The 12,339-nt window shown below is 40.6% G+C and overlaps 1 protein-coding gene across 1 annotated transcript in view; it reads left to right on the top strand.

Annotated features, from left to right (window-relative positions):
- Nucleotides 1-1,608: 1,608 nt before the first annotated feature.
- The window catches only part of Mis18bp1 (MIS18 binding protein 1), a 34,262-nt gene continuing 23,531 nt past the window's right edge, over nucleotides 1,609-12,339 (top strand). The window contains exons 1-5 of the mRNA XM_042677888.1: nucleotides 1,609-2,104; nucleotides 4,977-5,586; nucleotides 6,636-6,746; nucleotides 7,029-7,504; nucleotides 10,664-10,737. Of these exons, the coding sequence (XP_042533822.1) occupies nucleotides 5,067-5,586; nucleotides 6,636-6,746; nucleotides 7,029-7,504; nucleotides 10,664-10,737 (1,181 nt within the window). The 5' untranslated portion in view covers nucleotides 1,609-2,104; nucleotides 4,977-5,066. The remainder of the gene's footprint in view (nucleotides 2,105-4,976; nucleotides 5,587-6,635; nucleotides 6,747-7,028; nucleotides 7,505-10,663; nucleotides 10,738-12,339) is intronic.

Genomic DNA, 12,339 nt, shown 5'->3' with positions numbered 1-12,339 from the left:
TCAACGTACCACTTGAGCTGCGCTTCTTTTATTCCTGATGGTAAATTGGAGATACAAATGTCACAAATTCTCCCTCTCCTTCCCCAGCCCTGCCCGGGTTGGCTTCAAAACTCGATTTTCAGATCTCACCCTCCGTAGTAGCCAGGATTACAGTCGTGAGCCAGCGGAGCCTGACTCCTTCGTTTTTGGACAAGCTCTTGCTCCATAGGCCATGTGGGTCTGGAATTCTTCATCCTGGAGCCTCAGGGAAGCTGGGATTACAGGATGTGCCCTGATGCAAGGCTGAGGACATTTCTTAGCGGATCCCTAAGTAAATCCCGGGTCCCAGATGCTGAGGGGAGGAAAGGGGGGGGAGGAAAGGCACGGCTCCTTAGAAGGATGGGGCTGGGATCTGGAAACCCAGTGCTGGCCTGTAGAATCCCAGTTCCCACAAATACACCGACTCAGATACATAGGGCAAGGAGTTTTTATTAGCTGCTGTTTATTAGAGACTGTAGCAGACCGCCTCTCTCCCAGCGTGGCTTATAAAGGAAAGAGAGGCCACGTGCAGACGGCTGCGCACAGACAGAGCCACACGCAGGTGGTGTGTGCACAGGACAAATAGCAGAACAGTAGCTCCTCCATGAAGACCACACCACATCAAATTATATCTAGATTTTCCCTTTGTTGGGGTTTATCTGAAGTTTACCAAACCATGCTCCAACACATCCTATTTGCCAAAAAAAAAAAAAAACACATTTCACACCTCCCAAGTTTCCAAGTCTAAGGCCGAGCCACTTTCCGGGTTTCTGGGCTGACACCTGATGTGGAACTCGTCTGTCTTGGCTTCCTCTCTCATCTTCCACGACTGAAGCGAGGCGTCCCAGCCCAGCGCCCAGCCAGGGGCAGTGGCTCCGGCTACAGGACTGCGCGGTGAAGCCCGGGACTGGAGTCACGTCAGTGCCCGGAAACCGCTGGCGTGGGGAGGAGGAGGAGGAGGAGGCCGCGCGGGCTGCGCGCCGGTGGCTCCCGCCGGTCACCCCAGCCCCTGGGAGGCCGAGATCTGCGGGAGGCGCTGGAAGCCAGCCCGGGCGGGAAAGTCGCTGAGACTCTCATCTCCAATGAATCGCAGGAAAAAAAAAAACAAAAACCCGGAGTGGCGCTGTGGCTCAAGTGGTAGAAGCGCTAGTCTTGAGCCAGAGGAGCTCAGGGGCAGCGCCCAGGCCCCGAGTTCAAGCCCCAGGCCCGGCAAATATAAAACCATTACAATCCCTCCCAGGGTAGCTCAAACTGAACACTGTAGGGCATTCGGTGGGCGGTTCCGCCAGAATAAAATACCCTTCCTCGGCCTCAGATACACTGGATCTTTTCCCCGCAGTGGCTCGGGGAGCAGAATCGCTCAGAAAGGCAAGGCGCAGGTGCAGGACCCGACAACCCCCTCGAACATCCCGCCTTAATGGAAGGACGGTGGCCGGGAAGGGTCAAACTTAGCGCCGCGGAGCCGGCCGCTTCCGAAGTGTCTGTGATTGGCCCGTCCGGCGCCGAGCATCACGGGAAGAGAAGCCGGACGTAGACCTCTACAGGGACGCGGCCGCGGCGTGCGGGGTGTCGCCCGCAGCGCCCTCGCGGGGTGGCCTGGCACTTTCACACACACACACTGTTGTCCTCATGGCGCGGCGGGACGGGGCCCTGGGCTTTGTCGAGTCGCCCACGGCCGCCCGGTACCGCCCTTCCTGAGCGTGCCAATCCCCGGCGGGCTGGAGGGCGGGCTCTTCTGGTTTGAAATTTCCCCAACTGTCGTGGCCGTCGTCCCGTGCGCGGCCAGGGTCGCTCCGAGCCGCCGCGGGCCCGAGGCGCGAGCCCTGGTCCTGGGCCCGGGCCCGGTGGGCGTAGACCCCCCCTCCCGACCCCGAGTCCCGGCGCTCCGGGCGGCCGCGGCCTACTAGGCCTTTCACCCGAGGTGCGACCTCCGGCCCAGCGCGCCTCGCCTCCCGCCGCGGCCTGGCCCGCTGGCTTGGCCTGGGCGTCCGCGGGCTGGCTGTGAGCGGCTTCGGGGGAGACTTCACCTCAGCGGCCGCGTGTACCCCCGCGGCTAAAGACAGCGTTCCATTGATTCATCGGAACGGTGAGCGCCCTGAACCTCTGTGCTAAGGAGGGAACAGTCTTAGGTGACGGTGAGACTCGTGGGGTGCGGGCTCGGGCTGGGGTGTCCAGCCCGTCACCTGGGGACAGCAAGCCTGAGGGCCAAGAGACGCACACCGTTTGTGTCTTAACTCGGAGGAAAGGAGGTGCTGCTTTGTCGGCCGTTCTCGGCGTTGGTAACGTTGCCACAGGATGGGCTCCTTCATCCTGCCCTTCAGAGACGAATCCGCTTACGAGGCGATCCACTTTTCTTTCCGGTGTCCCCGTTCCCCCCCCCCCAATAATTACACTCATCTATGCTTACTTCCCCCTCCCATGAAAATAGAACTGTGCGTCTTAGGTATGTTCTGAGAGTGTCTCCCTATATAGTCCTTGCTGGATCGCTCCACCTGACGATCAGCCTCCTAAGTGGTGGGAGTTCCAGCTTTTTTACATTTATCATATTCTGGATACTTTTCCAGTCAGTATTTCCTAAGGTATTGTCAATGAAAAGTCCCGTAGTGTAACCTGAGTTGAGTGTTGATAAAGAATGCGGGTTTTGAAGTAGGGTAGATTTAGGTTTCTGTTCTTTCTCACTGTGAATGTGACATTGGGCACTTTTATTTAAGCACCCCTACACCTTTGTGGCCTGATCTTCTAGCTGGATTTAATAACATTCAGAAAGTCGGAAGATTGAAAGTTGTACGCCAGCCTCAAAGAAATGTGTGCTCTAGAGCGTTCGTGCATAGACAGACAGACAGACAGACAGACAGGGGGCATATAGATATATGTGTAGCTCTCTATTTTCTATATTGGTCATTTTTAAAATCGATTCATTGTCTCTGCATGTTATGTCTATTAGCCCATTGCCATATGCTAAGGCTTTTTTTTAAACCATATCTGTAGTTTTTGCCTGTTAGAAGTCTTTCTCAATTCTACCTCTCAGTTTGGGTTAATGTGCTCTAAAACATATTCTATTATAACTGTTGTTGTTAGTATTGTAGTAAATGCATAGAATTTTCTTTGCCCTTTGGGAAGAGGAATGGTGCTCAGTATCTTATACAATAAGTTGTTTAGTCTTAGTTCTGTGTACATATACTGTGGGTGCTTGTAGCTGATTCTTTTATAAAATGGTTTACCAATTCTTGAGTCTTGTGTGGAATAAGTAACAGTTTTCTACTCGGTACACCGGCAATTATCTGTTTTCAGGAATAGATTTTCTTTGGGGCAGTGGGAGGGGCAGGGCAGGTCCCATCCCGAGCCTTGAACTCTGGGCCTGGGCACTCTTCCTAAGCTGCTTTTGCTCAAAGCTAGCACTCTCTCACTTGAGTTATAGCACCACTTCTGGACTTTTCTGTTATTAATAGGAGATAAGAGTCTCACAGATTTTGCTCCCCCTGGCTGGCTTCATACCACAATCCTCAAATCTTAGCTTCCTGTAGCTAAGATTACATGGGAGTCCCAGGTGGCCGGCTTCACAATAGATTTTCTAAACAGCATTAAAACAGAAACATCATTTTAAAATTCATCTTCTCTCACCAAGCAAGTGATTGACCTACAGAACATTGTTTTTCCTCAACTCTGGAGATACCAGTTATTGTAATAATCTTTGGAGAAGGCAGCTTAACATCTGAAACCTTGTATTCAATTGTCACTGATCATTTTTTGTACTTTTTCTGGTTCTTGGTCTTTCAAGTTGCCTTTTACTTCAGGGATATTTGCCTTATTTGTTCAGTTCCATTGTTTTGCCTTTCTTCTTTTGGGATCTAAGTATCCCCTATTTCTTTTTTTTAATTTTAATTTTTGTTTTTGCTGGTACTAGAGCATACTGTATTTTAGCTTTTTCACTTAATGCAGGTGTCCTACCACTCTGAGCCACACATCTACTTCCAGCTTTTTGCTGGTTAGAGATATGAATTGTTCAGATTTTCTGCCTACACTGGCTTTGAACCTCAATCCTCAGATATCAGCATCCTGAGTAGCTAGAGTTGCTGGCATGCTCCACTGGTGCTTAGCTGTTTTTATTTGCATCAATTAGTTGTATAAGGGGAGTTTATTTTGAAATCTACATAAACATATATACATATACAGTGTACCTTGAGCAGATCCACCTCTGTCACTCGCCCTATATTGTCTCCCCACTTCCCTATCTCAAGCTTCATTGTTCCATTTTCACGTGTATAAAGTATTTTGACTATATTCACCCTCCTTCAGTCTCTCCATTCACTGTCTTCTTACACCTTATTTTAAAACTAATTTCTTGAGCAACAGTGGCTCATGGCTATAATACTAGCTACTCAGGAAGCTGAGATCTGAGGGTCATGGTTTGAAACCAGCCCAGACTGGAAGGTGTAAGACTCTATCCCAATTAACCACCAAAAGCCAGAAGTGGTACTGTGGCTCAAGTGGTAAGTGCTAGCTTTGAGTGAAGAAGCTAAGCGACAGCACCCAGGCCCTGGGTTCTAGTTCTATACCATCACACATACAAATATATATATAGAGAGGGGGGGGATAGATATAATTTGTAATATATTACTTATATTGTAAATATATATTATAAATTTGATACAGACTATATAATGTGTACATATATTAAAATATTTAAACTAGTATATTTATATTAGGTAATTTTAAACTATTTTTTTATATCAATTATAACATAAAATGTTGATATTATATATAAGAATTAGAACTATATACTAATAATAAACATAAGAATTAAAAATAACAAAAACTAAAATCTTTATTCTGATTCTGAGATATAGACTTTCATGTTATGAACCAATCAAACCTTTTAAATGGTACAATGTCGTTATAGAAAGCAAGTAAAGTTCTACACCAAAAAATAATGAAGTCTGATTTCATATGATTCATAGGATTTTTTGGGCCCCTGTTGAAGTTCTAGCTGGATAAATATGCTTGATTGAATTCTCTGTCAGAGGAATTTTGTTAAAGTCTTACTCAAGATGATTGCAACACCTTTGAAATGTTTGTCTTCAGGGATACCTCAAAAAGAAGATATGGCCTTGGATGCAGTGTTTTTTGATAGCATTCCTTCAGGTACACTTACTCCTGTTAAAGATTTGGTGAAATATCAGAACTCTTCAACAGAGAATGGCCATAAAAAGAATCAATTCCTAAAAAAGACAACTTCTAAGAATAAAAACATATTTCAGTCTACAATGCTATCAGAAGCTACCACTTCTAATGGTTATCTTGATATCAGTGCTATAAAGCCCAACAAAGATAGATTTAAAAACAAAGAAAACTATGAGTCACCAAGGAAAATATTCCAAAGAATGAAAGAAAAAGTACTGCAGAACAAGGAAAAACAAGCATCAAGAAGCAATGGTGTTCTGGAACCAACACAAAGTGAAAATAGAATCTTCACTCCTAACAGAGATGAGGAAAGACTGTTGGAGAATATCTGCCTCTGTGATAAAAAGAGAACCAACAAATCATTCCAGTCAGGAGAAAATTCGCAAGGTTAGTTTTGTTGTGCGTTTGCAAAAAAGCTATAATATCTTAAGTCTTTAAATATTTGACACTGTTTGGGGTATTTAGCTCACATTATAATAGCTCACATTTCAGGTGAATTTTACAGTTTAAGAAAAGCAAAAAAATTACAGTAAAGATGATGAAAAAGTTGGAGGGTTTTGTAATTTTTCAGTACAGAATTAGTGGGAAGATTGCATTTGAGTCTAAGTCACTGAAGGAGGTATTAAATATAATAGGCTCTTAGTGTGTCATTTCTGCTGTGCAGGTAAAGCTATAAATGCTCAGGATACATACAGTTCAGCACTCTTCAATTATTCATATTATACTGCACATACATTAGGTCTGAACATCCATAGCTTGAAACTAATAGTAAACTGCATTACTGTCACAAAAATTACTGTTGTACATATTAATACTGCTCAGTCAAAACTAGATCTTATTTCATATTCTTTATCTTGAATACTGTGATGCTTGATTTTTTTTTTTGGGTGGGGGGGCGTCTGGTCGTGGGCCTGAACTCGGCCTGAGCACTGTCCCTCAGCTCTTCAGCTCAAGGCTAGCTCTCTACCACTTGAGCCACAGCGCCACTTCCAGCTTTTTTCCTTTTTGCTTATGTGGTGCTGGGGAATCGAACCCAGGGCCTCATGCATGCAAGGCAAGCGCTCTATCACTGAGCCACCTTTCCAGCCCATGTGATGCTTGATTTTTACTGTAATACTGATCACCTTATGCTAACAATAAAACCACTTTCCAACAAATCTAAAAATTTCACTTAATCAACTAAATTAAGCACAGGGTTACCATAAATTTTACCTTTTGGGGTATCATTTGCTATTTTTTGCATGAGGAAGATAGTAAAGGGAAACATTTATTTAACTGTAAATTGTAATATATATGGCAATAGTACACTGGCCTACCTATATGGCAGTAGTACAATGGTCTTATTATTGTACCTAAATGTGTACTTCAAGATTTTTTTAAGGTAAATTTTCCTCTTCATGACTAATATAATTCTGCTTCTTTCTTTAAAAATGAAGTTCCAACCTCAGCCCAAGAAGTTTCTCTACAATCATCAAATATTCACCACAGCAAACAAAAGACTCACCACCATCAGGAAAAGAATACACAACTGCACAGTTTAACTTATGGTAAACTCTTGTTTTAGTTATTTTTGATCTTTTACTTCATTGTCTTGTTGGATAAGCAGTAAGGACTGACTCTGGACAAAACCTTGAATTATACAAGCTCAAGGAACATAATAGAATGAAGGGTAGAGGGTGAACTATTCCTAATCTGAGAACTTCTTTTAAATATAAACAGTATAAACTTTAAATATAAACAGTATAAATATAAACAATATAAACTTTTATTTTTCTCTCTATTTCATATGACCCTACTCTAAGCTTCATCTGTTTTATACTTTTTTGTAGAAATTCAAGTCCCAAAGAAAAAACAAGAAAATGTTTTGGCTGCAAAAGTCTCAAATAAGGCAGTAACTAGAGCACAAATGGCCAAACAACGTCTTCACTTAAAAGAAAAAGTTGTCGCCACTATGTCCAAAAAGGACACATTTGTTATACAAGATGTTAATTCTGCCTTTGAAGAATTCCAAAATACTAATATTGATGTTCCTAATACTAATTGTGTCCCTATTAAAAACTGTGCTCAATTAATGATTTCTGATAGTGTGATAACAGAACAGACTTTAGAGGAAAACAAGGCACAAAATGAAAAGTCAGAGTCCAGAAAGACTAGTCTTACAGGATCTTTGGAAGATACGTGTAAAATTGTGCTTGCAAGTCCAAGACTTCATTTACCAGAACCTCGGAGATCAAAAAGAAATGCTTTAAAGCTTTTCCCTCCATGTGTACTTCAAACTGTTAGAAATGAAGCTAAACAAAACAAGGTAGGCCTCTATGCCCTTGGAAAGGGTAACTTGTAAAGTATATACGTTGTATCTCAATAAAGCTGACTTGTAAGGGGGGGAAAAAAAAGAGGAAAACTCTTTTTTTTTTTTTTTTGGGTCCGGTCGTGGGGCCCGAACTCTGGGCCTGGGCGCTGTCCCTCAGCTCTTCAGCTCAAGGCTAGCACTCTACCACTTGAGCCACAGCACTACTTCCAGCTTTTTTTTTTTCTTTTTGTTTATGTGGTGCTGAGGAATCGAACCCAGGACCTCATGCATGCGAGGCAAGCGCTCTACCACTGAGCCACCTTCCCAGCCCCGGAAAACTTTTTTTTTGTTTTGTGGTAGCATTCTTCGGGCTGGATCTCAGGGCCTGGGTGTTGTGCTCAAGCTTTTTTGCTCAAGGCTAATGCTTTAACACTTGAATCACAGCTTTACTTCTGGTTAGTTTGAGATGAAAGTCTCATAATGAGGCTTTCTATCCTGCTCCGGCTTGGAACCATGATCTTCAGATCTCCATCTTCTGAGTAGCTGGCATTATAGGTGTGTGCCACTGGTGTCAAGCTTCTGTTCGGATTGTTTTTTGAGGAAGGGTATTAACAACACAACTTAATTAAAAAGGAATTATAGCATCTAAGGATTTCCGAGTTTTATTTATGATAACGTAGGGTGATTAAAAGACTTAGGACATTAAACTGTTACATTAGGATAAATTCCTGAAGGAAGTGCTTTGAAAATGAAAATTTAAGAAAAGTATTGTGTAAAGTTTCCAATTATAAAAAGTTTGCTCATTAATTTTTAAATGGATGATAATCAGTATCAAATTGAAATGGCTATCTTAATTTTAAAGAACAGTGTATTGTTTGAGTTTTTATATATCACTGGAAATTGCATTATTTTCTTTTTAAATTGCATTATACTTAAAACCAATTTTAGATGTTCACTTAAAAATGTTTGAAATAAGATGAGCAAATAAGATGAGATACCAGAATTGAGGTTTAAAGCCAGCCAGTACAGACAAATCCAAAAGACACTTATCTCCAATTAGCCAACCAAAAGCCAGAAGTGTTGGTATGGCTGAAGTGGTAGATCACCACCTTGAGTGAAAAAGCAAAATGAGAGCAGGAGGCCTTTTTTTAAAAAAAAAGAAGAGGAAAACAGTAAAGACAGGTGCCAGTGGTTCATGCCTCTCTCTAATCCTAGCTACTCAGGAGGCTGAGATCACAGTTTGAAGCCATCCCAAGTAGATTGGCTTATCTTATCTATAATTAGCCCCCAGAAAGCTGAAATGGAGCTGTGGCTCTAGTGGTAGAGTACTTGTCTTGAGCAAAAAATAAAATAAAATAAAGCTTAGTTACAGCACCCAGCTCTTCAAGCCCCAGGATTGGCCCACAAAAAAAGGAGAGAGGGAGGGAAGGAAGGAAGGAAGTGAGAACAGAGAGGGGAAAAAAAAAGAAGAGAGACACTGTTGAAAAGGGAACTTTACAATTTAGGTGAGGTGGGGGGGGAGTAGTTGTGGAGGTGGGAGGGAAGGGATGGTAGGGGAAAAACAAAGGAGGTAATTATGCTTGATAGGAAATGTACTTATTACCTTGCTCATGTAACTATTTTTACAATAAAAATGTATAAGAAAAAAGGAAAAGAGTAAGCCCTTCACCATGGTTTATAGGAATGTGTACATACCATTTATTCTTGAATGAGATTTCTAACCGTATTATTTCCTCTTGCCTATTCCTTTCAAGTTACTATGCTTTATATGATGCCTACTTTGGGCCTCTGTACTTGATCTCTGCTGTAAGAATCTAGTAGTTATTATGTCACTCATCCTTCACTATTCAGTTCTCTACTTCAAGACCCTCCTTTACTGTTTGTTTTCTTGGGAGGTGTCAGTTTTAAACATGAGATCTTGCATTTTTTAAGCAGGCTGTCTACCATTTGAGCTACGTCTCTAACTTTGACTATCCTATCTTACTTAAGCACCTACTTTCTAATATCTAAAATTTACTTTTTCTTGTAACTGTAACCAGTTAATGACATTTTAGTATGTATTTGTCTGTTTTGAAACCACCATCTTGCCTCCTGCCTCTACCTCTCCCTGACATACATTTGCTTCAGTATGCATGCATGCATATACACACCAGTTTACGCAATGAGGGTAGCCATTTTATTTCTTGCTGTATCTCCACTCTCCATAACAGCGAGTATAACTCAAAAAATATAGTATTTGAATGGATGAATAATGACTATATATTTTGATATTTAAATGGGCAGTGTAGTAGGATTGTAGAAAAAGAATTCCCAGATCTGTAATCCATATTTGCTGCTAACTACCTGAGTAGCATATAGGTAAGTCATTTAGACATAGTTTCTTTATCTGTGTAATAAAGGATATAATACTTTCCTCTTAGTAGTGTGCATAGAATACTGTTAGTGTTGGCTCTGTTATTTTAATGTTATCTCCATCTGACTGATGCTTTATCTCAAGACAAATTTGGGGAACAGGAGGAATGTTATCTGCTGTTCATTTCCCAGTCTTGCTTATAATTTTGTTTTTCTTTTCAATGCTGGGGATTAGCCCTAGGTCTTATATGCGCGAGGTAAGCATCCAAGAACTTACATTACCATCCTTCCATAATATTTTAAATGCTCCTGTTTTAGTGTGAAACTACCACTGGAGGATTTGTCTGTATATAAGTATAATTTTATACAAAGTAAATGGCCACTCAGATTAGTTAGTCTATGAAATTTGCCTGTGGTTCTCATCAGTGATAGTTCAGTTTTAAAATTTTTATGAAATCTTTTTGCATAGATATAATGGAAATTTTTCTATTTGAATGATACTAAATTTTATTTTCACTAAAATAATATTCTGAGCTATTTAGATATTTGCTTCGAAATAGAATGCTATTAAATTAATATTACCAGCAAATAGTAAGAGAAATGTAATACTACTTTTTGTTCACTCTCTTCATGTTTTCACTTTTGTAAAATAACGTTATAACAATAGCTAGCTAAAATAAATTGTGGTTCTTATAGATAGGTATAAAAGAATCATTGAGGTTACTTAGGTGAGTTTTGGGGGTTTTTTTTGGTAATTCAAGTTGACTTTCTAGCATTGATGCTATAAGTTATGCAAGTGATTTTTTAAAAATTCTTGTTTAGGTTGTTCACCTACAGGAATGGATGATTAAAGTTATCAATGATAATACTGCTATATGTGTAGAAGGAAAATTGATGTAAGTATAATATTTACCTATTATTTTACAGATGAGGCATGGCTCAAGTGCTAGAGTGCCTGCCTAGTAAGCAATTGTGAAGCCCTGAGTACTACCAAAAAAAAGAAATTTTGAACACTCTTTCAAAGATAGTTCTGAGTAGCTAGAATTACAGGCTTCAGCCACTGGCACCTAGTCTTTTTATTGTGTTTTTAAAATAGTGACAACTCAAAGTGTATGTTGTTTTATTTTTTTCTAAGTTGCTAATAACTGGACTGGTATTACCTGCTTATATTTTTACTACAAGCATTTTAGTCCACATTTTCATATCCAGAATGGAACAAGCAGATATAAATTGCTAACCTAGAAAAGAAAGCAAGATTATTTCAAACTTTTTTGCACAGCTACATATTAGGTGGTTTTCTCTAACGTATCAGTAAGTACGAGGATTTTGTGTAACTCTGCTCCTCTTGTTTTTCTGTTTTTGATAATCAGCTTCTTAGTTGTGAAATGAATTTATAATACAATAGTATATCATTTATGGTACTTACATGGAAATTTATAAAGCTGAATACAGGAGCTGGGAAGGTGGCTCAGTGGTAAAGTGCTTGCCTTGCATGCATGAGGCCCTGGGTTCGTTGCCTTCAGAGTTTTATTTAAATTAAATGTCCGTTAAATAAAGCACAAAAGAGTGAAAGAGATGTATTAAGGTATAAGTTAATCCCATTTGACTTAAAGTAAATACTTTATTACACTTATAAATAGAATGTTTATTACCTGAAAAATGTATGTTCAACATTTCCCTAATACAGCTTTATATTTTGTTCTTTGCATTTTATATTTTGTTCTTAGTATCATTGAAGTGAGTGCATTTGTGGGTCAGTGATTTGCTATTATAGTTTGTTTTTCTACACTGGAATCCCTTCTTGAGATTTTTGTCTTCCAAGGTAAAAATGTTTGGCTATGTATTAAAGTTAAAAATACCCTCAAGTTTGGGCACTGGTGGCTCATGCCTGTAATCCTAGCTATTCAGAAGGTTGAGATCAGAGGATTACGGTTCAAAGCCAGCCTGGGCAGGAAAGTCTTTGAGATTATCTCCAGTTAACCACCCAAAAACTGGAAGTGGTGCTGTAGTAGAGTGCTAGCCTTGAGCAAAATAGCTCAGGGACAACACCAGGCCATGAGTTCAAGCCCCATGACTGACAATAAATAAATAAATTCCTTAAGATTAGATGGATTTATTATATCTAAGCTGAGGTATGCATACCTGTAATACCAGCTACATCTAATTGGAAGGCTGGGGCAGAAGGATCAAGAGTTGAAGATCGGGCTGATTTCACTATATTTTCTATAGTGAAATCCCATCTCAAAAAAAAAAAAAAATTGTGCAGGAAAATCAACACACACAAGAACATGAAGATAAAGGCTCCAGAAAAATTATCTTTGGAAGCTTAATGTATGTTAAGCTGAAGTTGAAAATATTGCCCATACTAGATAGAGAAAAGGTTTACTTCCAGGTTAATAATACATTTCATATTCGGGACAAGGTTTTGCCACAGGCCAGTTTCTTGGTATATGGTCTGAGAATCTCATTAGCCAAGTGGGAGAGTTCTTCAGTAGTGT

This window comes from Dipodomys spectabilis, unplaced genomic scaffold (assembly GCF_019054845.1).
Source record: "Dipodomys spectabilis isolate Male_0828 unplaced genomic scaffold, ASM1905484v1 ptg000042l, whole genome shotgun sequence".
Lineage (NCBI taxonomy): Eukaryota > Metazoa > Chordata > Mammalia > Rodentia > Heteromyidae > Dipodomys > Dipodomys spectabilis.
This window is presented reverse-complemented; position numbering and strand designations above follow the sequence as displayed.